General features: G+C 52.8%; 2 protein-coding genes across 9 annotated transcripts; one reads left to right on the plus strand and one right to left on the minus strand.

Moving 5' to 3' along the window:
- The first annotated feature begins 9751 nt into the window (after nucleotides 1-9751).
- On the plus strand, nucleotides 9752-10643 carry LOC309794900 (immortalization up-regulated protein). The gene is made up of 4 exons (XM_082606814.1): nucleotides 9752-9902; nucleotides 10024-10118; nucleotides 10244-10336; nucleotides 10472-10643. Exons 1-4 carry the CDS (start codon nucleotides 9881-9883, stop codon nucleotides 10604-10606), a joined length of 345 nt encoding a protein of 114 aa, XP_082462940.1. The 5' UTR covers nucleotides 9752-9880; the 3' UTR covers nucleotides 10607-10643.
- Nucleotides 10644-10742: 99 nt separating this feature from the next.
- On the minus strand, nucleotides 10743-21700 carry LOC309794898 (protein YIF1B-like). Of its 8 annotated transcripts, XM_082606809.1 has the most exons (10): nucleotides 21645-21698; nucleotides 21264-21524; nucleotides 20206-20256; nucleotides 14013-14251; nucleotides 13829-13933; nucleotides 13602-13680; nucleotides 13410-13467; nucleotides 12256-12411; nucleotides 12079-12172; nucleotides 10743-11115 (listed from the first exon to the last, which is right to left on the minus strand). In XM_082606809.1, the coding sequence occupies exons 4-10, from the start codon at nucleotides 14214-14216 to the stop codon at nucleotides 10960-10962; spliced, it is 852 nt and encodes a 283-aa protein (XP_082462935.1). In that variant the 5' UTR covers nucleotides 14217-14251; nucleotides 20206-20256; nucleotides 21264-21524; nucleotides 21645-21698; the 3' UTR covers nucleotides 10743-10959. The 8 variants fall into 8 exon arrangements, with proteins under 8 accessions (XP_082462935.1, XP_082462936.1, XP_082462931.1 ...); XM_082606810.1 differs by lacking the exon at nucleotides 21264-21524 and having other exon boundaries at nucleotides 21645-21700; XM_082606805.1 differs by lacking the exons at nucleotides 20206-20256; nucleotides 21264-21524; nucleotides 21645-21698 and adding an exon at nucleotides 18853-18973.
- Nucleotides 21701-24901: the final 3201 nt, after the last annotated feature.

The following is a 24901-nucleotide window of genomic DNA, read 5'->3' on the forward strand; positions in this document are numbered from 1 at the left end:
CTCTGTCATCTTGCACCTGACTTAAATGTCCTCCTACCAGCTTCCCCTGTTCATTCTTAGCCCCAACAACCTCCTTTCCAGTCAGCAGCAAGAATGATCTTTCTAAGTGTAAAAGAGAATATTGCATGCCCTCTGCCTGAAATCGGTGCCCACTGCGCTGAGAATAAAATCCAAATGCCTAGGAGGCCCTGCATGACCCAGCCCTGCCAACCACCCTGGTTTGCTACCTCTCCTGGGACTCACTCCACCAGTCACAAGGGCCTCCTCCTCTCGGGCCCTGACCCTGCCAAGCTCCTTGCCCCCTCAGGCTCTTGAACATACAGTGCTATCACCTTGGAACACCTTCCCACAATTAACACCTGGCAATGCAGCACTCAGGCCTCAGCTCAGAAGAGTCCTTCTCAGAGAGACCTTCCTTACTCCTCAGTATAAAGCACTAGCCCCACACTGTTCTTTCTCATAACATCCAGTGGTTCTTTTTTCTCTTCCAAGTACTTGTCACAATTTCTGAATCTATATTCATTTGTCTACTTGCTTACTCAGCACAGGCCTCCCACGCTTTTCCCTCGCACCCTAAATCAATCCCCTTCCCCGGGCCAATTCCTCATCACTCGATGTTACCTCTTCCAGGAAGCTTCACTGACACGGCTGGGCTGGCTCATGTTTCCTAATCTGGGCTAACACAACACCTCCATCCCAGCCATAACCACTCTGATTGTGCTTCCCCAATCCCAGCCCTGACCCCTCTGCTTGCTCTTCTCTTATCACAGCTCCATCACGCTAGGCTGTCGCTGTCTTCTGCTCTGTACTGGTAAGCTCCATGAAGACAGGAACCAGCACTGATGGGCACGGCTGTATCCCCAGCATCGCCTACCACAGGGCCAGTCAGGCATCTTACAAAGGTTGAGGGAGGAATGCATGCATCATGTCTTAAGGCCTCCTCAACCCCTAGTCAGTTTCTGGCTTATTCCCTTTACAGTCCTAATCACTCCCAAAATTATCCTGCTGCCTAGTTTGCTTCCAACTTTAGTGTCTGTCTTCCCACTAAACTCTGAGCTATAAGTTGCCAAGTTGCTGGTTACTACTGGGTACCCAAATTGCAGCACAGGGCCTGGCACAAGGGAGCTGAAGTAAGATCTGCTGAATGAATAAATGAGACTCATACTCCCGGAGATTAAGAAGAAGTTAAAAGAGAGATACAAATTCACAGACATGGGAAAAGGGGATTAACAACATTGTCCTCAATGGTGAAAAACTGAAACCATTTCCACTAAGATCAGGAACAAGACAAGGTTGCCCACTCTCACCACTCTTATTCAACATAGTTTTGGAAGTTTTAGCCACAGCAATCAGAGAAGAAAAGGAAATAAAAGGAATCCAAATCGGAAAAGAAGTAAAGCTGTCACTGTTTGCAGATTACATGATAGTATACATAGAGAATCCTAAAGATGCTACCAGAAAACTACTAGAGCTAATCAATGAATTTGGTAAAGTAGCAAGATACAAAATTAATGCACAGAAATCTCTGGCATTCTTATATACGAATGATGAAAAATCTGAAAGTGAAATCAAGAAAACATTCCCATTTACCTTTGCAACAAAAAGAATAAAATATCTAGGAATAAACCTACTAAGGAGATAAAAGACCTGTATGCAGAAAATTATAAGACACTGATGAAAGAAATTAAAGATGATACAAATAGATGGAGAGATATACCATGTTCTTGGACTGGAAGAATCAACATCGTGAAAATGACTCTACTACCCAAAGCAATCTACAGATTCAATGGAATCCCTATCAAACTACCACTGGCATTTTTCACAGAACTAGAACAAAAAATTTCACAATTTGTATGGAAACACAAAAGACCCCGAATAGCCAAAGCAATCTTGAGAACGAAAAATGGAGTGGAGGAATCAGGCTCGCTGACTTCAGACTATACTACAAAGCTACAGCAATCAAGACAGTATGGTACTGGCACAAAAACAGAAAGATAGATCAGTGGAACAGGATAGAAAGCCCAGAGATAAACCCACGCACATATGGTCACCTTATCTTTGATAAAGGAGGCAGGAATGTACAGTGGAGAAAGGACAGCCTCTTCAATAAGTGGTGCTGGGAAAACTGGACAGGGACATGTAGAAGTATGAGATTAGATCAGTCCCTAACACCATACACAAAAATAAGCTCAAAATGAATTAAAGACCTAAAGGTAAGGCCAGAAACTATCAAACTCTTAGAGGAAAACATAAGCTGAACACTCTATGACATAAATCGCAGCAAGATCCTTTTTGACCCACCTCCTAGAGAAATGGAAATAAAGACAAAAATAAACACATGGGACCTAATGAAACTTAAAAGCTTTTGCACAGGAAAGGAAACCATAAACAAGACCAAAAGACAACCCTCAGAATGGGAGAAAATATTTGCAAATGAAGCAACTGACAAAGGATTTATCTCCAAAATTTATAAGCAGCTCATGCAGCTCAATAACAAAAAAACAAACAACCCAATCCAAAAACAGGCAGAAGACCTAAACAGACATTTCTCCACAGAAGATATACAGACTGCCAACAAACACATGAAAGAATGCTCAACATCTTTAATCATTAGAGAAATGCAAATCAAAACTACAATGAGATATCATCTCACGCCAGTCAGAATGGCCATCATCAAAAAATCTAGAAACAATAAATGCTGGAGAGGGTGTGGAGAAAAGGGAACACTCTTGCACTGCTGGTGGGAATGTGAATTGGTACAGCCACTATGGAGAACAGTATGGAGGTTCCTTAAAAAACTACAAATAGAACGACCATATGACCCAGCGATCCCACTACTAGGCATATACCCTGAGAAAACCATGATTCAAAAAGAGTCATGTACCAAAATGTTCATAGCAGCCCTATTTACAATAGCCCGGAGATGGAAACAACCTAAGTGTCCATCATCGGATGAATGGATAAAGAAGATGTGGCACATATATACAATGGAATATTACTCAGTCATAAAAAGAAATGAAATTGAGCTATTTGTAATGAGGTGGATAGACCTAGAGTCTGTCTTACAGAGTGAAGTAAGTCAGAAAGAGAAAGACAAATACCGTATGCTAACACATGTATATGGAATTTAAGAAGAAAAAAAATATCATGAAGAACCTAGCGGTAAGACAGGAATAAAGACACAGACATACTAGAGAATGGAGTTGAGGATATGGGGAGGGGGAAGGGTAAGCTGTGACAAAGCGAAAGAGAGGCATGGACATAGCACAGAGGCAGCCACATAGCACAGGGAGATCAGCTCGGTGCTTTGTGACCGCCTGGAGTGGTGTGATAGGGAGGGTGGGAGGGAGACACAAGAGGGAGGGGATAGGGGAACATATATATATGTATAACTGATTCATTTTGTTATGAAGCAGGAACTAACACACCATTGTAAAGCAATTATACTCCAATAAAGATGTAAATAAATAAATAAATAAATAAATAAATTGGAACAAAAAGACAATAAGCCCTCCTTTCCTTGACCCTTCTTAGAAATCCCTTCAGGCCAGAAGGCCACATTCTATACAGACATACCTCCTTTTATTGCACTTCCCAGATACTGCAGGGGTGTTTTCGGTTGGGTTTTTTTTTTTTTTTTTTTTTTACAAATTGAAGGTTTGTGGCAACCTTGCATTGTCGGATGATGGCTAGCAGTTAAAGTATTTTTTTAAAGATGTTGGGGGTAGGAGTTTATTAATTAAGTTATTTATTTTTGCTGTGCTGGGTCTTCGTTTCTGTGCGAGGGCTTTCTCTAGTTGTGGCAAGCGGGGGCTACTCTTCATCGGGGTGTGCGGGCCTCTCACTATTGCGGCCTCTCGTTGCGGAGCACAGGTTCCAGACGCGCAGGCTCAGTAGTTGTGACTAACGGGCCTAGTTGCTCCGCAGCATGTGGGATCCTCCCAGACCAGGGCTCGAACCCGTGTTCCCTGCATTAGCATGCAGATTCTCAAACACTGCGCCACCAGGGAAGCCCTAAAGTATTTTTAAATTAAGGTATATACATTGTTTTTTTAGACACAATGCGATTGCACACTTAATAGACTATAGTGTAAACATAACTGTTATATGCACCGGGAAATCAAAAAATTCATGTGACTTGCTTTATTGTGATATTTGCTTTGTTGTGGTAGTCTGGAACTGAACACACAATATCTTGGAAGGATGACTGTACATTGGGGGAAAGGCTTGTGTCCATTAGAGCTTAGAAATCTTTTCCACAAGCAATTGGGTAAATACCTCATCCAATTCCCCCCAGCCTCTCTGGTCCATGGTAGACGTTGCTCATGGATTCTGGCATTCTCCCTGCCAAGCCTTCCAGGCAACCTGGTGTTCCAGGCCCTCACTGTGGTTCACTCAGAGTTGGTGAACAGGTGCCATATCCCAGACAAATTGGGAACCCCGCCCCCGTTCCCCCTGCCCCCCACCTCCCCAGTGCTCCGCAAGAGCCTGTGGTCCAGGGAAAGAGGGCCTAGACGTTGGGAAGAGCCTCTCCGCCTACCACCCCCCTCCAGGTGTGCAACAGCAGGCAGGTCACTTAACTCCTTTGAACCTCCGGTTTCCTCACCTGTAAGATGGGTGGATGTGAGGACCACATGAGATCATAAATGTCAGGTTGCCCACGGGAAGTGGTGGCCACCTCTGCCCACCTACCTGTGTCCTCGTTCCTCCTTAGTAGTTGGTGGTTCTTCCCTACACCCACCCTGCCACCCCACGAGCAACTCTCAGGTCCACTCATGTATCCCTTTGGATTCAGGAACCTCAGACCCACTGATGCCTCTGGCCTTTCTCTACCTGCTTGAACAAGAGTTGTCTCTCCTTCATGTGAAGGAAAAAAGTAGTGTGTTTGGATTTTAAAAGAAACTGTCGGCAATCACTTCACTTTTTGTTGTTGTTTCTTTTGCCGTGCCATGTGGCACGTGGGATATTAGTTCCCTGACCAGGGATCGAATTTGCACCCCCTGTATTGGAAGCACAGAGTCTTAACCACTGGACCTCCAGGAAAGTCTGGGAATCACTTTTAAATAATTCTACTGCAGTAGGAAGATCATGAAGTGAATTCTCCTAACACCATCAAGGCCAGTCGAGTTTTCACAGGTTTTTCATAGTGTACCTTTATATGTTTTTGATGCAGAAGTTACCTCTGTGACTCACTACTGCCAGAATTTGTCCTGTTCTGTCTTGTGGTTTGGGAGGCCCCGTGGCTCCACTTGCTCCTGGCAGATTGACAGCATGAGGCCTTGCGGCGCTCTTTGTCTGCCAGTGGTGTCTGTCTCCCTTCCGTACTTTTCCGGGTTATGATGCTGCTGTTCCAGTCTGGTCAGCCACCTCCTGCCACGCCATTATGGCCCTTGAAACTACACTGCCATGTTTCCCACTTTCTAGACCATTTAAAGGCTGACGTTGGTCCTCTTTTCGTTGCAAAAGCTGCCTAACAATAGGCCAGCAGCCAAGGTGTTCAATGGACATTTCATGGCCTTTGTCATCCTGACTGCTAGCATCATTTAGAGGTGGAAAGGGCTTCTAAAAAGTCACCTCAACAAGGATCTCTACCTCTTCCTGGTCCATACACTTTAGTAAGGTAGTTTGGTCACTGAATGTGTTTGTCACCAGAAAGGATTTATCTCTATCTCCTGGGTAAAGATCAGGTCAAAGGGGTTGGGAGTTATATAGACTATTTGGAAAATTTGGAATTCTACCCTCATCATTCCTGTGTATGGTGCATCTTTCTTCCCCCTAACAGCAAGCCCAGGTTCACCTGGTTGGTGCACCCTCTGGGTGGCAGCTGACCAAAGGGGGCCTCAGGAATTAATCCTGGTTCAGCCTCTGAGATTCTTTCTTGGACGACTAGTCCCAGGTCATGAAAACAATGACCACTTGCTCATTGGGTGCCCTGCCTGCCACGTCTCCCTACAGTGGCCCACATGGTCTCTGTACATTTGTAAAAATGCTTGTTCCATTTACATCTGACCTTTCCAAACAAAAGGTCTGGGTGTGAGTAGGTGATGATAGAAGAGGTAAAGCTATACCTTCTGGGATGGGAGTCACACTGATTTCGTGTCTTCGGAGGGAGAATAACAACCTGGCACCTGGCAAGGGAACACCTCAGACCCCAGGAGGTGGTGGTGGGGGGGAAGGAGGGGTGTAACCAGTGCTCTTTCTGCCCTATAGACCCAACACTGCAGGGGAGGGCAGTGCCATTAGATACCAGGAGCAGGAGGGGCCTGGGGAGGACAGGCATAGCTACTGTCTCTGCTTCCGTTAGCCATGGAAGATGAGAAGCGAATGGCAGGGAACTCACTTTTAAAGAGCAGATGGACATGGCCTCGTCTTCGGAGGGCCCTTGTCTCACCTACGTTTTTCATCCAAGTATTTATGTCCACCTTCCCAGCTTTAATCTCGCCTCCATTTGTAAACCTTCCGGAGCAGGGGAGTAAGGGAGGGACACTTGCCGACACCGACAGGCAGTAGTGATGGGCTCCCGTGTCCCATTTCCCTTTCTTCCTTTCAGTAATAGAAATCCCCGGGTTTTAGTGGGTATGTGGCTGCCCAGCTAGAAACTCGCTGTTTCCCTGTCTCCCTTGCAGCTGGATGTGACCAGGTGTCGAAATCCAGACTGAAGGGATGTGTGCTGCCTCCAGGTCGGGTCCTTAAAAGGAAGTGGTGTGCCCTCCACTTGCCCTTTTCCTTCCTGAGAGCCCGATGGTGGAGGCCAGGCTCCCCACAGGCCCAGGGGCGACAGCCTGGAGGACTGCAGAGCTCCCAGACAGAGGGAGCCCGGTCCCTGGGTGATCCTGCAGAGTCACCCACTCACCTGCTGTGGACTCCCTCCAGCTCAGGTTTTCGTGGGAGAGAAGAGTGAAGCTCTCTTGTTAAGCCTCTGTCTTCAGTCTCTGAAAGCTGCCACATCCTAAATATGATATAGGAGCGAACAGCTGGGGATCTGAAGGACCAGGCCGAGGTCTCCCTGGACCCATTCACTCACTCACCCCACCATTTTATTTAGCACAGCGGTGAAGAGCTACTGCTTCCTCTTGAGTCTGGAAGGTCTCACACTGCTGTCCCACAACCTACTAGCCCAGTGTCCTACTGTACCTTTTAGGGCTCAACTACATATAACATGGGGATACTGTTGCCAGTTTCATAAGGAATCATGAGACTGTGTTTGTGAATCATAATAAAAACTAACATTTATCAAGTATCTATTTACCTTGTCCCAGGCACGCTCTGTGCAAAACCATTTACCTTATGAGTTTAAGTTCCATTTGACAGAGGAGGACAATGAGGGCCAGACTGACTAACTTAATGGTCCACAGAACAGTAAGGGGTGGAGCAAGGATTCACCTGTAAGCGGACTGACCTCCAGAACCCAAACTCGTAGCCACTCTAAGCTTGCTCTAACCTGCCGTTACCACACTGCCGGACATCAGGTAACCTAATTCACCAAATGATAGGGAGCACTAACTCTGAGTCACACCCTTCCAGGCGCTGAGCAAAGCAACGAAGCTCCCACCCTCCTGAATTTATGTTCTGCCAGGAGAGACAGGCACTTTCTCTCATATCCTGCACACGGTTGTCAGCAAAGCCACAATCACTGTTCACCTCCTCTTCTCACTCAGAGTAAAGACCAAAGGTCTTTGATTTACAAGACATTCCACCACCCACCCCAACCACCCCTCCTCTTCTACCTCTCTCCCTCCAGCTCTTCAGATACACAGGTACATTCCTGCCTCAGGGCCTTTGCACTTGCTACTCCCTCTGCCTAGATATGCCTCCATGTGCTTGCATGGCTTGTTTTCTCACCTTCAGATCTGTACTCAGAAAAGACTTCAGTGAGGCTTCCCTGGTAACTCTATCTGAAATCCAGCGTCTCCCAAACATACTACATAGTTATTCCCTGGTCCCCCTTCTTGCTGTATTGCTCTTCTTAACACATATTACTTTTAAAAAAAAATAGAGTTCATTGAGTTATAGGTTACATAAAACCCATTTCAAATATACAATTCAGTGATTTTTAATAATTTTACCAAGTGGTGCAACTATCACCGTAAATCTGTTTTAGAACATTTTCATCCCCTTCCCCCCAGTAAGATCCCTCATGGCCATTTACAGCTAATCGCCATTCCCACACTCAGCTCCCAGCAACCACTAATCTACTTTGTCTAATTGCCTTTTCTGAATACTTCATATGAATGATAACATACAATATGCAGTCTCTTGTGTCTGGCTTCTTTCACCCAACAAAATGTTTTTGAGGTTTATGTAGCTGTAGCGTATGTCAGGAGTTCATTCCTTTTTATTGCTGAATAATATTCCATCGTATGGATAGATATATCACATTTTGTATATCTATTCACCAACTGACGGACAGTTTTGTTTCCAGCTTTTTCTAACATACTCTACATTTTGCCTTGTTCCCCACACTAGAATGTCAATTCCATGGGGCTGGAATTTTTGCTGGTTTTGTTCAGCTCTGTGTCCCCAGAACTTGAACTCTCCTGGACACATAGTAGGTACTCAATAAATATATGCTGAAGGAACACGTGAGAAGAAAGATAACCTCAGAGAGTGGTAAGCAAGGGCTATCTATGCTGGCCACGAAGCAGGGGAAAGGGGATGGAGTGGCGAGGCTCCGTGGAGCCAGCAGTCAGGGCAGTCTCCTCTAAGGAACGGACTTTGGAGCAGAGACCTGAATGCACAAGGCTGATTGCTACACGCTCGACATCATCCGCAGGCCTCAGCTACCTGCTCCTGCCTAAATGCCAGCCTTGCCTGCCACTCCTGCAGGTCCAGGCAGTCAACTTGGCAGCAGGGCTGGGCTGGAGAGGGACTCGAAAGGACTCCTAGCCTCAGAGCCATCGGAACAGATGACGCAGGCCCCAACTCCTCCCTGGGCCTAACCTGGGCCCTGCGCAGTGTGGGGAGGGAAGGCTGGGCTCGCCTGGCTGCCCCTTCTGCTGAGTGACCCCCAGGTGAGACAAAGGGGCCAGGCACAGCCTTGGACTTGAGCTACACTGCCTGGGTTCGAATCTCAGCTCTAGCCTGTTCACAAGGGGCTAGTTTTGTCCCTTGTCATCTTAACTGGTCCCTCGGTTTTCTCATCTGTAAAATAGGGATAGCAACCATAGCTACCTTTTACTTAAAAGCCAAACATTATTTTATAAGCACTTACTCCTTGTAACTGTGTGCAGGCATGGTTGTGGGAAACTAATCCATTTGATTCTTACAACAGCTCCATATGGTAGCTGTTCTTTACAGATGAGGAAACTGAGGCCCAGAGAGGGGGAGTAACTTTCCCCAGATCACTCTGCTACTAAGTAATACAGATGGGCTTCCAAGCAGCAGACTGGTTCCAAGTGCATGCTCTTCACCCCTTCAGACACTGCTCCCAACCAAGCCAAAGGCATTGCTATAGTGAGTCAATGTATCTGAAGCCCTTGCAACAGCGCCCCAGCACGTAGTAAGTACACAAGGAGTGTCAGTATGATCACAGAGGGCACGGGGAGGCACCCTCCCTCTCATTTCTTCAAAAGCAAGGATCGACCCTTTTAGGGGAAGCTGATAACAGCTCTAGCCCCTCAAATCTGCAACTGCCCACACATTCCTCCCCCAGCCCCACCCACCGCCCACTTGCCAAGGCTCACTGGGTGGGTGGTGGTGCAGGGGAGACATAAGTTAACTGTCCACCCTCCCCATTTCCCAGAGGACCAGTTGGGCGGTGCCGGGGAGGGGCTCTGAGTCAGGGCTAAGGACTCTGAACAAAGGTCTTGGGTAGGGCTCCTCAGAACTTCCGGGACCGTCCCCTGCCTCTGGCCCGGCAGAGGTATCTTCTCTCACCACCATGGAGGTCGATCTGTCAGCAGGTGCGATCCTGGGGAGTGCGGAGCTTGAGGGGCAGGGGGCCAGATTCAAACCCAGGGATTGCCTCCAACGGGGCATTCCCTGCGCTTGCACCAACTCACCCAATTTCTCTTCTCTCTGCAGCCCTGGAGTCCACTTCCAAGAAGCCCCAGGGGGCAGGCAAGGTGGGAGACCCCAAGCACGCCCCCGCCAAAGTTCAGGGAGCTGATAACCTGAAGGTAAGTCACTTAATTCGTAGGAGGGTGTTTTTGACCCCAGGGCCCCGCTAGGTCTGGGGCCTCCGACATGGTGGGATGGGAGCTGGGAAAGGGGTCCCCGGCCTCACTGCCATGCCTCCGACTAGCATCAGCACGGCCACGGCCATGAGCACAGCCACGAGCAAGGGAGCGCCTCAGATTCCAGCAGCAGTTCCAGCGACTCAGAAAATGAGGCGAAGGTAGGAGGCTTACCCCTCTCTAGCGGGTGCCCGGCGCCCCAGGTGAGGGCGGAGTCCCAGCCCGGAATTCAGGCCGATGTCTCACAGGCGCACCCTCTCTCTCCTCTCCCTCCCCCACCGCCCTCCGCCCCACAGCCTGGCGCGGCCGGCTCCGAGCAGCACAAAAGCGCCCCGGGGAAGGTCAAGAAGTCCAAGGTGAAAAAGGAGAAGAAGAAGGAGAAGAAGGAGGAGAAGAAGAAGGAGGGCAAGAAGAAGGAGGCTTCCCACTGACGGGCCTGACCTGGGCTCATTAAACCTTCTCTCGGCCTCCAGGTTGCCTTTTGTCCCCGTCCCGCCCTTCCCCATCCCCCTTCCCGGACCGGGCCTGCCCCCTGCTGGGCACCGCGCGCCAAGGAGAGGCTGCCCACGCCGTGCCCATCACGGTTTATTGTTTCTGGAACAGTGGCCGCACTCCTGGGGGGCGGCCTGTGCAGCTGGAGATCTCAGCACCTCGGCGAGGATGGGGAGGGAGGGAGGGACTCGGGCGGCGGGCCGGACCCTGTGGCCGGCAGGTGGCCGGGAGATGAGCGGCGGCAGCGCGGTGGCTACCGGAAGCAGCACCTGGAGGCGTCGCGGGGCCGCCCTCACCGCACCAGGTGGAAGGTGAGCCAGTACATGAGCAGCGGCTGCGCCGCCGCCACGGCCATGGTCAGGTACATGCGCAGCTGGTTCCGCGCCCCACGCACCGGGACGCCCTCGGCCGCCGCCTCGGCCAGGATCTTCAGCCGCAGCGTCCGGATCTGGGCGGGGGAGGCGTTCACTCTTGAGCTCGCACTCCTTCCTAACTCTAGTTTCCCCCCCTCCATAGGGCAGGTGGGCTCAGGTCTCTGCTCTTGAGGAGCCTTGCTTTCTCCCAAATCTCCTAACAGACGCGGAGGCCTTGGGAGCAAATGTGAGGGTTCCAAACTCAAACGCTAGGCGAGGCCTCTTAAGTGAGTGAGGTGAGGAAGTTCACTGTGAATACTCCACCTGAGGGGACGGCCAGGCTTGGCCCTTTGGCCGCCACCAGCTTGTGTTGACCCTTGACAATTTTTCAACACAAGCCAGAAATGCCTTCTTTTTCTTCTTAACTTTTTTGCCCACCCCCTCCCCCGCCAGAATTCTAAATAATGACATCTAAGTCGGAGTTGATCTGAGCAGATCCGGCCCACCAGCCCCTGGCTTCTGCCCTCTGCTCCTCACACTGAATCCTCCCAGTACCCTGACGTGCAGTTATCATCATCCCCATTTTACAAAAGGGGAAGCAGGTTTAAAGAGAGGAAGTGATCTGCCCAGGATCGAGCGAACCCTGGGTTCAAACCCAGGCCTGGTGGATCCCAGTGCTCTTAACCAGCACCTCCACTCCAGCTGGATGAACTCTCAGAGAAGCTACTTTGAGGATATGGAACTCTTTTCACCCTAAAGGAAATTCCGGTAGGAAAGCCCATCATGCAAGGAGAGTGGAGTGGGGGTGAGAGCCCACTCTAGTAGCCTGGCTGGCGCCTCCTCTTCCTTCAGGACCCCGCTTGGACACCCCCTCTTCCAGGAAGCTCTCCGGGCCCTCAGGCTAGGGCAGCCACTCCAGGGCTCCTCAGTTCACCAGTGTGGGGCCTCTGGTCTAAACTCCCCACCTGACATCCCCTGCTTGGATGCCTCCAGGGACCCCCAACTCTGCCCAGGAGGCCGGTGCCCTGAGTCCCATCCTTCCCTGAGCCCCGGCTCACCATGAACACAAAGATGGACACACAGCACCAGCTCAGCACCAGGTAGTAGCCAACCTTTCCAAAGAGCAGGCCCATGAGGACCCCGCCAATCATCCTGTGGGGGAAAGGGGAAGGCTGGTCTGAGGAAGAAGCCCCAGGGCTGGGGGCTGGCGGTGGGAAGGCGGAGGGGGTACTCACCCAACATATTTGTAGCCCAAGAAGGCCACCAGGTCGATAGTGGTGAGATCTGTGTTGACAGTGACAAGGTAGAGGCCGAGCAGGATGGCCAGCACCTCCAGTGTCAGCCAGGCCAACGCGGAGCTTGCCTGCAGCCCCAGGAGGTCTGGGGAGAACCTGTCAACACCCAATCTCTGTCATTCAGTTAGCTGGCTCAGACCCTCCCTAAGCATCTGCCTGGGGACAGCCTGTATTGGGGCGGGGGGCATGCTGAAGAGCCGGCAGGGACCAAGATGGATCTGGGCCTTGTCCTGGAAATCCCATTCCCAGTGACAGCCCAGAAAGGTCAGGGCTGGGATGGGGGAAGCACAGGGCAGGGGAGGTGTGTGACCCCGTTGGGAGGTGGGTATCAGACACTTGAGCTAAGGCTTGAAGGAGGAAGGAGCTGATTGGGGAAGAAGGACCTTAGTCTCTGCCATATCCCCAGTGCCTCACCAATTAATGGACTCTAATGACAACTGTTTTCCATGCCACAAAGGAAATGAACAGGGGTCTATGAGTGAGAGGTGGGGGCCTGACGCAGGCTGGAGGGTGGAAAGGCTTCCCTGAGGAAGTAACATCGCAGTGGAGACATCATGAGTGAATAGGTGCTCAGCAGGTGATGTAGGGGAGGAACACACTCCCCAGCAAAGGGAACTGATGTGCAAAGGCCCTGGGGAGGCAACCCAGGTCCTCTGGAGAAACAGAAAGAGGACCAGAGTGGCGCAGCAGAGTGAGGGAGAATGGCAGGCAGTGCCAGGCTAAGGAGCTAGGGTTTGGTCTGGGGACAGGGGAGCTAGGGACAGCTTCTGAGCAGGGGGGGACATGGCCAGGCTCACGTCTCAGCCAAGACCTTCCTGCCGGAGTCGGGGTGCAGGGGGTGTGTGGGGGCCGGGCAGCTGGTTAGGAGAGGCCAGGGGAAGGATGGATTTAGTGTCACCCAGCACAGGGTGTGGTGATGGGCTGCACATGGGTGGGAAAGAGGAAAGGGGCAAGGGTGACCGTGCGGGCTCTGTCTTGGGCTAACTGGGAACATGGTGGGGCTCTTCTGAGACAGAGGAACCAAGAGACTTTCCTGACTGCCCCTCAGCTCCCCCAAACCCCACACCACTCTGCCTACTCCAGGCCTCTCTTACCTATCCTGGGTCCCCAGCGCCAGGCCAGCCACCAAGACGTAGGTGATGAAAGCCATGGCTGTGAGAGGGAGACACACAGACACTAGTCAGAAGAAGAAGGACCATCCAGGGCCTCCAGGCACCTAAACCTCTGCCCGAGACAGGCCCACCCAGAGGGAGGAGGGCACCGGGCCGTGGTGGGTAGGGTAAAACCTGGAATGTAGAGGTCAGGAGCGTTGACATCAAAGCGCGGGGCCACTGGTGTGTCCTGCTGGTACTGCACCTCCCAGTCCTGTGGGGAGGGTGGAGGGGGCAGGCAGGACCAGAGCTGGGCTCCTGGCCCGCCTACAGGCCCTCTCTCAGCGATCTTCCTGCCTCTCATGCCTGCCCCCGCCTGCCCCACCCCTGCCTACAGGCTGCCACCCGGCTCAGATGCTCACCTGGTGCAGGTAGGGGAAGAGAAGCAAACCCAGCTTTTTGCCCACATACGTGGTGTCCACGGCGAAGTAACACTTGAGCTTGGTGACGGGGATGAAGCGGTCGATCTGGGGAGGCAGAGCGCCCACCTCAAGCCCTGGCCCCAAGGCCCCCACCTGCCCCCCCCCACCAGCCCGGCCCACTCACGTTCTTATCCACCAGCTGCTTGCCCTGCGCGGCTAGGCTGCTCCCGTAGGCCATGGCCATGTTGGACACAGGATCACCCAGGAAGGCCGCCTGGGGCGAGGCGGAGGCTGTAGGGTAGCCCAGGCCGCCAGGCGCCCGCTGGGCCCCATAGCCTCGGCGCTGGGCCGAACTCGTGTCATCAAAAAGCTGGTGGGGGTCAGCCATGCCTGGCTGGGACACAGGTACCCTCCGCTTCGAGGCTGCAGGGGGAGAAGGGTGGGGAGCCTCATTCAGTTGGCAGGAGCTCTCCCTCCCACTTCTGCCACAGTGGGGCACTGGTTTAGCTGTCAGATGGGTTGTCTAGTCAGGTGTGGGTGGCCTCTGCCTGCCTGCCATCCATCCATCCATCCATCCATCCAAATAACAATGATGATGAGGAGGATGACGATGACGGCTACTATGTACTGGGGTTGACTGTGCACAGAATCCTGTGCTAAGCCTCTTACAAACAAGGTCTCTAGAGAGACCTTCTCCCTTCATGTTCCCTCTTACTCATCCAGCTCCAGCCACACGGGCCTCAGTACTCAGTGAACACACCAGGCACATTCCCACCTCAGGGCCTCTTCACTGGCGGTTCCTCTGCCTGAATGCTCTTGCCCCAGACATCCTCAGGGCTCCCTCCTCTCCTCGAGGTCTTGGCTCCGTGGGGCCTTCCCCAGCCATCCTGTCTACAACTGCATCTCCCCTGGTGCCACCCCCTCATCCCTCTTCCCCACTTCATTCATATCCACAGAACTCAGCAACAGCTGACATACGAGCTGTTTATTTTATTCACTGTCTGTCTCCCCCACTCAAATGCGAGCCCCCGCCAAGGTGAGGAGCTTTGTCTTGCTTGTGGCTGTAGCCCCAGCCCCTAGAACAGGGTTAGAGTAGGTGCTTGATAAAAACCTGATGTAGGGCTTCCCTGGTGGCGCAGTGGTTGAGAGTCCGCCTGCCGATGCAGGGTACACGGGTTTGTGCCCCGGTCTGGGAAGATCCCACATGCTGCGGAGCGGCTGGGCCCGTAAGCCATGGCCGCTGAGCCTGTGCATCCGGAGCCTGTGCTCCACAACGGGAGAGGCCACATCAGTGAGAGGCCCGCGTACCGCAAAAAAAAAAAAAAAAAAAAAAAACCTGATGTAAAAATAAAAATAAATAAATAAAAATAAATAAATTTTTAAAAAGGGCTTCCCTGGTGGCGCAGTGGTTGGGAGTCTGCCTGCCAATGCAGGGGACACAGGTTCGGGCCCTGGTCCGGGAGGATCCTACATGCTGCCAAGTGGCTAGGCCCTTGCGCCATAACTACTGACCAGTGCTCTGGAGCCTGCGAGCCACAACTATTGAGCCCGCAAGCCTGGAGCCCATGCTCTGCAACAAGAGAAACCACTGCTCCCCACAACTGGAGAGGGCCTGCGCGCAGCAACGAAGACCCAACGCAGCCAAAAATAAATAAAAATAAAAATAAATTTAAAAACCTGATGAATGAATAAATGGCCATGCCCATTTTACAGATGTGGAAACCGAGGCTCAGACTGGCTAAATGACTCGTGCAAAGGGCCAAATTGAGGGAGTGACAGACCAGGATTCCAGCCCAGGTCACCATGTTAAATATTGTCATAATTAAACCCCAGCTGAGCACTTAAACCGCATATCAGGCCGTGTTCTAAACACTGTGGATTAACTCATTTAATCCTCACAACAATCCATTTTGTGTTGGTGAGACTATCATCCCATTTTACAGATGGGAACCGTGAGCCCCAAGAGGCTCAGGCCCTTGCCCAGAGTCATGCAGATGGTGTGAAGCAGAGCCGGGTTTCAAGTTTTCAAAAGATCCATTTCTTGTGGGGAACAGACTGGGAAGGCGGGGACAAGAGGAGAGGAGGGGAGAGGAGAGGAGGGGAGGGGGGAGGAAGCTGCTGAGGTGGTCCAGGTGGGAGAGCAGGATGGGGTGGGCAGGGGTGGGGTGGGGAGGGGAGGGGCTGCTTCTGGCAGTTTGGAGGTAGGAGAGGCAGGATTGCTGGAGGTGTGCTTGGCTGCATTAGGGTAAGGAAGATGAAGGAATTCACACCCTGTCGTCCCAGATTCTGGTCTGAGTAATCAAGTGGATGGGAGTGCTGTCTACTGAGATGGGGAATATGGAGACGGCAGATCTGAACCCAGCACTCAGGCTCCAGCACCCCGACCAATAAGCCATGCCACCGCAGCAAACATTTACTGAGTTCCTCCTCTGTGCCAGGCGCCACAGTGGGAACAGGGTGGTAGGATTACCATGGGATGTGGAAGAGGAATCACATAATCCATGTCATGACTTTCTGTGCGCCTCAGTTTTCTCCTCTGCAGGATGGTGTCAACACTCCAGGGCAAAGTGACATAAACTCCTCAGCCCCTGGCCTGGCCCACAAAAAAGTGGTCAATCCCGTCACCTATTATCAATAACTAGACCCTCGACTCTTCCTCTTCATTATTTGTAGCCTGAAAACAGACCCAGGTAGTCCTCTATCCCAGAGCAAGCAGCACTGGCCCTGGCCCACTTGTCCCCAAGCACCACTTCTCTTTTCCCTCTCCCACTCTGGCCAAAGGGCTGGCTTTCTGAAAGCTTTAGTGTAAGCAATTCCTCCTTCTTTGTCGCCCCCTCAGCCCTTGGCATTTGGGGTTCTGCTCTCACCGGTCCCCTAAATGCCTCTGCACTACCAGGCCAAGGCTGTTATTCCACTCTCCTCACACTCAAGCTCCTCGGCAGCACTGAGGCCCTTGCTCCAAATGCCAACCTCCAACTCTCTGCTCTCTTGGCTTCTGACGCACTGTACTACCTCTTTCTCTTTCCTGTCGGAGCCCCACAAACATCGACTGAGCACCTCTGTGGGTTAGGCTCTGCTGCGGCTGAGGTGGATACAGCAGTGAACCAAAAGGGAAAAACTCCTGCCTTCACGGAGCTGATGTTCTGATCGGTCCTTCTCAATCAGTGATTTCTCTCCAGCTCCCTGAATTGTGTGCCCCAGTTTTCCACCCTTACCCTTGTCTTCTGTCTCTCACCTAGGGCAATCTCACCACACCCATGGCTTTCACAGCCACCCACCCTGTGCCCTGGGCTGTCTCTAGCCATCACTTCCTGCCAAGGCCTCAGCAGGGCCTTTACCTCTGACATCAGTTCTCACCCCCCTGGTCTCAATGTTACCCTCCCTTCTCAGACTCTGTCATCTTGCACCTGACTTAAATGTCCTCCTACCAGCTTCCCCTGTTCATTCTTAGCCCCAACAACCTCCTTTCCAGTCAGCAGCAAGAATGATCTTTCTAAGTGTAAAAGAGAATATTGCATGCCCTCTGCCTGAAATCGGTGCCCACTGCGCTGAGAATAAAATCCAAATGCCTAGGAGGCCCTGCATGACCCAGCCCTGCCAACCACCCTGGTTTGCTACCTCTCCTGGGACTCACTCCACCAGTCACAAGGGCCTCCTCCTCTCGGGCCCTGACCCTGCCAAGCTCCTTGCCCCCTCAGGCTTTTGAACATACAGTGCTATCACCTTGGAACACCTTCCCACAACTAACACCTGACAATGCAGCACTCAGGCCTCAGCTCAAAAGAGTCCTTCTCAGAGAGACCTTCCTTACTCCTCAGTATAAAGCACTAGCCCCACACTGTTCTTTCTCATAACATCCAGTGGTTCTTTTTTCTCTTCCAAGTACTTGTCACAATTTCTGAATCTATATTCATTTGTCTACTTGCTTACTCAGCACAGGCCTCCCACGCTTTTCCCTCGCACCCTAAATCAATCCCCTTCCCCGGGCCAATTCCTCATCACTCGATGTTACCTCTTCCAGGAAGCTTCACTGACACAGCTGGGCTGGCTCATGTTTCCTAATCTGGGCTAACACAACACCTCCATCCCAGCCATAACCACTCTGATTGTGCTTCCCCAATCCCAGCCCTGACCCCTCTGCTTGCTCTTCTCTTATCACAGCTCCATCACGCTAGGCTGTCGCTGTCTTCTGCTCTGTACTGGTAAGCTCCATGAAGACAGGAACCAGCACTGATGGGCACGGCTGTATCCCCAGCATCGCCTACCACAGGGCCAGTCAGGCATCTTACAAAGGTTGAGGGAGGAATGCATGCATCATGTCTTAAGGCCTCCTCAACCCCTAGTCAGTTTCCGGCTTATTCCCTTTACAGTCCTAATCACTCCCGAAATTATCCTGTTGCCTAGTTTGCTTCCAACTTTAGTGTCTGTCTTCCCACTAAACTCTGAGCTATAAGTTGCCAAGTTGCTGGTTACTACTGGGTACCCAAATTGCAGCACAGGGCCTGGCACAAGGGAGCTGAAGTAAGAGATGCTGAATGAATAAATGACACGCACTCACACTCCCGGAGATGAAGAAGAACTTAAAGAGAGATACAAATTCACAGACATGGGAAAAGGGGATTAACAGCACAATAAACACAGGTTCAAAGCTTAAATGAGGGGTAAACACGGCCCTCTGCGATCACGCAGGGCTATGAACACCGTCCTAAGGTGCGTGGGCAACAACCCAAGGCCACGGAAGGGTGGGGAGAGGACAGACGGCTAACTGCAAATGAATGAAAGTCGCGTTGTTCTGCACATCACACAATATCCTGCCCAAACATGTTTTCTTCTAAAGGAATTTCCTAAAGAAAAGAAGAATCGAGTCCAATGCGCCTCCTACCCGGACCTGGCATCCCTGCGCTGTGCACACCTCGTAGCTCCAGATCCCTGACCTCGTGACCTCCGACCTGTGGCGACCTCGCCACCCGCCGAGGCGGCCCCGCCACGCCCCGCCCTCCCTATCTCCTCGGTCGGCCACGTACGCCACTTACGCTGCCGTAGCGTCCCCGCCGCCGCCAAGCCTGCCGGGTGCATTTTTCGCTACCGCCGCCGCCACCGCAGCCCCAGCCACGGTTCGAAATGTGCCCGCCCGGCTCCCGTAGCCACGCCTCACCGGCCACACGACAGCCAATGGGCGTCACTATCGCGCAGACGCCACGCCCCCTCACGGAGGCCCAGAAAAGCAGGCGGGTAAGAGGGGAGGGCTGGAGACCGGTGAAGGTAGGCGAGTGTCAGGCCAGCAGGGCAAGGAGGGCGGAGCCCGGAACAATCGACGGAGTAGACGGTGTCGTGCATGATGGGAAATGTAGGTGTCGAGCGAAGAGGGCGATGGGAAATGGAGTTCTCTATAGACAAACGCTCAATTTGGCTCTTGAGAATACTGGGGAGCGAGAGAAGGGTGTGGAGCAGGAGAGGAGAGACCCGTTAGTGCTCCCCAGGGGCTAAGCAGAGTTGTGCGGGCTCTAGCGCTTATACAGTTTTGGCCGACTTTAGGTATTAAAGTGATTATTTTGAGGGAGAAAAGGATATCCACCAAGTTAGGTGGGAAGAACCAGGTGTCTTTCCTCAAGACGTATTGTTAGAAAACAAAATTAGGGGGCTTCCCTGGTGGCGCAGTGGTTGAAAGTCCACCTGCCTATGCAGGGGACAAGGGTTCATGCCCCGGTCCGGGAGGATCCCACATGCCGCAGAGCGGCTGGGCCCGTGAGCCATGGCTGCTGAGCCTGCGCGTCCGGAGCCTGTGCTCCGCAACGGGAGAGGCCACAACAGTTGGAGGCCCGCGTACCGCAAAAAAAAAAAAAAAGAAAAAGAAAACAAAATTAGGGACTTCCTTGGCGGTCCAGTGGTTAAGCCGCCGCGCTTCCAGTGCAGGGGCCGTGGGTTCCATCCCTGGTTGCGGAACTAAGATCCCACATATGCCTGCGTGATGCGGCCAAAAACAAAAACAAAAAACCCCACAAACAAAACAAACCAAAAAACCCCAAACTAAACCGAGTAAAATTTCTTAAATTATTTTTTTACTGGAGTATAGTTGCTTTACTAAACCGAGTAAATTTGAAGACCTACAGGATTTATTCAAATATTTATGAATCGGGCGACATCCCATCTAGTAAATAGAACGGAGCGTGAAGGAGTTGTACAAAATGGAGGTTTTTTTATAGAAGGAGGCAAGGAAGTTATTAGCAAGAGAAAAGAAAGAATTATTTCAGGCCAGGTCACCTTCTTTTGGTGGGAGGGTGAGAATCTATCTTATAGAATACCTCTTCTTCCTTTGCGGGGGTAGGGGTGGGGGCGTGGGGAGTGTAGAAATGGTGAGGTCCCACATGACAGATTACCTCGCTGGTGCTGATCCGGAAATTCCAGACTGGCCGATTAAGATTACCTTCCTGGGGAAGGACAAAATTGCAGTTAGGTCAGATGTTAAAATCTAGGTTTGGTATCATGGGCTTTAGCACGAGTGATGCCATTTGGGGTCTGTGGTTTTCTCTTTAACAACTTCTTTAGACATTTTCCCAAAAAGTCATAAAAATGCTCCTGTGTTGCAACCTGGTTTCCCTGGTTTGCCCAAAAACATTATAACCCCCAGCAAGTGAGCACACACGGGCACACCTGCAAGTGAGGGGCCCTGAACATTAAGCTACCTTAGTCTCTCCTGTCTCTGCCCTCCGTCTCCCCCTTTGTCTAACCCTGTCTCCCCCTCAGCCTCCCCTTTTCTGTCCCTCAGTCTCCTCCAGTTATCTCAGGCAAAGATAATGGTAGAAATGACTTCTGGGGAGTGATAGCACTCCGGAAGGATGTCAGCAAGTGGCCGTGTCACTGTGGCTTTCCCTTTCCTCTTCTGAGACACTGTCTTTTCTGGGGACCTAGAACAGAAGACTGTTCTAGTCTCTCAGTTATGACTCCTGGCTGCACAGTCCTCCAGGCTTCGCCATCCCAGCCCCTGTCACTCTGCCTGTGCTTCCCTTATCACAGCCCTGACCCTCTGGGCTGTCACTCGGTTGAAGTGTGGGGAGTCCCCGCCCCCCGAGGGCAGGGCCCAGGGACTGTCTTGGTCACTGCGTGTCCCAAGCATCACCCAGCTAAGCTCGGGGCACAAAGTGAGGGCTGAGCAAAGATTTGGTGAATAGCTAAGGATCCCCACTCTGTGAGGGCACAGGTGACACCTGGCCCTGTGGTGTCCCCTTTGTGCGTTAGACAGGGGTTCCCTCCAGGTGGACGCAGTCCCACTCCAGAACGCACGACCTGGCGCGTGGAGCGAGGGCTGGATTTCAGTTTGTCCCCTTGTCCCCTCAGCCACGCGCCCCGGTGCGGCGCACAACCTTCGCAGCCTTGAGCAATGGCCCTAAGGAGTCGGGGAGCGACTCCTCGGACCGCGAGCCGAAAAGATACTTACTATTCTCTCTGGCGTAGGGAGCCGCGGCTCCGGGGAGGAAACAAAGGAAGGAAAGGGGAGGAATGGAAGGATACCCCCAACCCAAGCATCCCGCCGGTCTCCTGGCTCCGGGAGCGCTGGTCTCCTCCCTCCCGGTCTTCACACCTGGCGGTGGGGCGCGCCTCAGTTTCCTCCACCCCCGCCCCTCCCCTTTTTCTTCTTCTTCCTCTTTGGGGCGCTGGTGGCCGCGCGTCAAGCACTCCCGGAACTGAAGCTGGGCGCCTGGCGGTCGGGAGACAGGGGCCACGTCAGTGGGGCGGCCGGGAGCTTGGCGGGCCGGCCGGCTGCGCCATGCGGCGGGGAGCGCTCCTGGCGGGCGCCCTGGCGGCGTACATGGCTTACCTGGTGCTGGGCGCGCTGCTGGTGGCGCGGCTGGAGCGGCCGCACGAAGACCGCCTCCGAGCTGAGCTGCAGACTCTGCGCCAGCAGCTGCTGCAGCGCAGCCCGTGTGTGGCTGCCCCCGCCCTGGACGCCTTCGTGGAGCGGATGCTGGCGGCAGGACGGCTGGGGCGCGCAGCACTCGCCAACGCCTCGGGGTCCGCCAACGCCTCGGACCCCGCCTGGGACTTCGCCTCGGCGCTCTTCTTCGCCAGCACGCTGGTCACCACCGTGGGTACGTGAGCACCGCCCCAAGCCCCCGACCCGGGACCCCCCGGAGCCCCCGCCTCCTTAGGGACCCAGGAGCCGCCACGAAATACCCTGATCCCGGCGGATCATTCCTGATCTACTCTGAGCCCAGGATCCCCTCAAAACCCCCCAACGAGGACCTGGGACCCACACTCATGGGCTCCTCCACCTTGGGGAGCCTCCATCCATGCCTTTCCTCCCAGTAGGAAATCCACCAGTTCCCTCGGGGACCAGAGCCACCCTCAGAGTACCTTCCGGCGAGCATCTGGGACCTCATTCCTCTGCCTTAACTCCCTTGGAGACCCGGGTCTGTCCAGTCCCCTCTGGGCCTAGAACTACCCTCAGAGACCTCCTGCGAGAACCCCGGACCCTCTGCCTGAGTCCCTCGCCCTATCTGGACTGGGACGTCAGCCATGCTGAGCCAGCTCCCTCTGGCTCAGACCGCCATCCCCTCCAACATTGTCTCCTGGTTCTCCAGATACGTCCTTCTGGGATGCCCTTGGGAAGCCTTACGCCAATCTCCTCCTGACCCTGGTGCCCCAGTGAGAACCCTGAATCTCCAGACCCTCTCCAGGTGCTATCCCTAAAGATCTTACTGCCAGTAGACATCCCTCAGCCAGAACCTGGGGCCCCTATCTCAGACTTCTAGCCCTCTGGACCTAGACCACTCCCCAGCAGGGGGCCCTGCCCTCCTCCTGACCAAGGACCACCCCCACCCTCATACTCCCCTGCAGGTAGCCCTGACTGCAGACACAGGGCCCCTCTTCACGTATCCCACTCCATCTTAACATCTCTGTATTGAGGAGCCCTCAGTGCAGGGTTTTCCTCCCAATAGGGACACCCCTGTTCCCTCTGAACGTGAGACTTCCAATTCAGCAGCCCCCAGCTGTGGAAGTGTGTGAGAAAACTAGAGTACCTTCAGGAAGGACCGCTGACTTTCCAACCAGAAGCTCCCTAGCCAGGACTCCCACCCCTCCAGTCGCAAAACGGCACCAGCAAAAACCCCTACTGTTTTCCAAGCCAGGGACTCCCCATGGGGACTCCTTTGTTTATTTATGTTGGCCACCACATGAGTCTTAGTTCCCTGAATACAAACCCATGCCCCCTGCAGTGGAAGTGCGGAGTCCTAACCACTGGACCACCAGGAAATTCTTTGCAGACCTCTTTGAATCTGAGAACCCCTAGCTGAGCCTCTCACCACTCTCTGGACCCTGACACCCCTCGTAAGAACTCCAGAACCACCTGGGACCCCAGCGCCCTCCTCACACACTGTCCCTGAGAGCAGAATTGCCCCCCTCCCCAGGATGCCAGCCCAGGGAGTCAGCTCTCTGCACCTGCTACCCCTCCCCCGAGACCCCCTGCCCAACCTGAATTTCCCAAGAAAGGGAACTTCCTGGGGACCTGGGACCCCTTCAGTCTCCTCCAGACCCACAGCTGGGACCTTTCTCTCCACCCCAACCCTGCTGTAGCCTGCTCTGGACCTGAAGTTCTCCCTCCATCAAGGACACTCCAGGCTCTCTGTACCCCAGACCCCCACACACACACTGTCCTCTCAAGACCATTACCACTTTCCACCCGTGACACTCTCAGCCAGGACCTGAGACACACCCCCCCCTCCCATCCTCCCTGTAGCATTGTCTACCCCCATCATGTCCCCTCAGGCATCCTTGGGCTCAGGAGCCCCTTCTGCCTGAGGATTCCCCTTCCAATCCCATTTGTGATCCAGAAAACATCCACACTGGTGCCTGTCCCCCTTCTTCCTCTGGACCCAGGACCCCAGCCCCAAACCAGGATTCTTTTCAAACCAGGACACTGGCCTCTGATTTCAGATTACTGACTGGACCCCACAGATCCCCTTCTCTGGACCCCTACAGCCTCAGGTGGGACTGACACCCCCTCCCAGCCCTACCCGGGAAATCCCTCACCTTGGGGCCCCTCAGACCTGGAAAATCCCTTTGTTGTCAGGCTCTGCTGGTCCTCCCACAGCCCCTCCAAAGCCCCCAAACTTCCTCTTTGCCTCTTTGCTAGGATTTGGCTGGGGAGGTGGCTGGGGCCCGGCTAGCCCAGACTCCTAACTCCCCTTCCCTGCCGGCAATAGCAGGCAGCCTTTGCCTTCTGTGCCCTGTCATTGTTGTGTGGGTCAGCAAACCAAGGCCCCCGGCAGCAGGGCTGGATGCTTCCCACAGACTCTTCCCAGTTGCTGGCTGGGCCTGCCCAACCTGCTCCCCGGCTTCACTCTCCCTCTGTCTCCTCCCAGATCCTGGCTTCGGAGAAGTTGTCCCAGGCAAGACAGGTGAAGAAGCCAGACTCAAGGCAGGCACCGTCTGGGTGATCTCTAATTGTCAGTGTCCTCCCTCATCTACAAAATGGGGATAATAACACTCCCTACTTCACAGTAATAGTAATACCTGGTAGAGGACTTAACCACATATGGACTTTAACTCACTCAGTACAATAAGCCTTGTGAGGCAGGTACCATTAGTGGTTCTATTTTTCAGCAATAGAAACGGAGGCCCAGAGAGGTTGGACAACTTGCCCAAGGCCACACAGGTAGGAAGTATAGCGTGCGGTTTTGAACTGAGGCTGTCAGGCCTCAGAGTCCCATGCTGTTAACCAACACACCACACTACCTCTTAGGCTTGCATGAATGAAGGAGGGTGATGTATGTATATTTTAAAAAAAATTATTCTGACATTTGTTAAAAATGGTAGGTTATTGCAACAGAGGAGAGAGACCGAACTCAATTCCGAATATAGCAAAGACAGCTGGAGATTTAGAGCTGAGAGCAAAGTGAAGGGGTCAGTGGATGGGAAATTACCAAGAGGAGACATGGAAGGTAGGGGGATTCTTGCTAAACTGGCTTAATAGGATTCTTGCTAAATACTGGCCAAGGACTTCGATATCAGTGGTGGATGGTGAGGAATCTGATCAGATATCAAGAGTGGGGGGATTCTCCCTAAATCAACTGAGGA

The sequence above is a fragment of the Mesoplodon mirus genome (genome assembly GCF_964341445.2).
Source record: "Mesoplodon mirus genome assembly, chromosome: 19".
NCBI classification, from domain to species: domain Eukaryota; kingdom Metazoa; phylum Chordata; class Mammalia; order Artiodactyla; family Ziphiidae; genus Mesoplodon; species Mesoplodon mirus.

Excerpts from the sequence above, each read along its gene's own strand:
- LOC309794900 (XM_082606814.1), top strand. The coding sequence starts at position 9,881 with ATGGAGGTCGATCTGTCAGCAG. Across the intron at positions 9,903-10,023 it reads GGAGGTCGATCTGTCAGCAG|CCCTGGAGTCCACTTCCAAG; the intron begins GTGCGATCCTGG and ends TTCTCTCTGCAG. Across the intron at positions 10,119-10,243 it reads AGGGAGCTGATAACCTGAAG|CATCAGCACGGCCACGGCCA; the intron begins GTAAGTCACTTA and ends GCCTCCGACTAG.
- LOC309794898 (XM_082606805.1), bottom strand. The coding sequence starts at position 18,904 with ATGCACCCGGCAGGCTTGGCGGCGGCGGGGACGCTACGGCAGCGTAAG. Across the intron at positions 13,934-14,012 it reads AGCAGCTGGTGGATAAGAAC|ATCGACCGCTTCATCCCCGT; the intron begins GTGAGTGGGCCG and ends CTGCCTCCCCAG. Across the intron at positions 11,116-12,078 it reads TGTCCATCTTTGTGTTCATG|ATCCGGACGCTGCGGCTGAA; the intron begins GTGAGCCGGGGC and ends TCCCCCGCCCAG.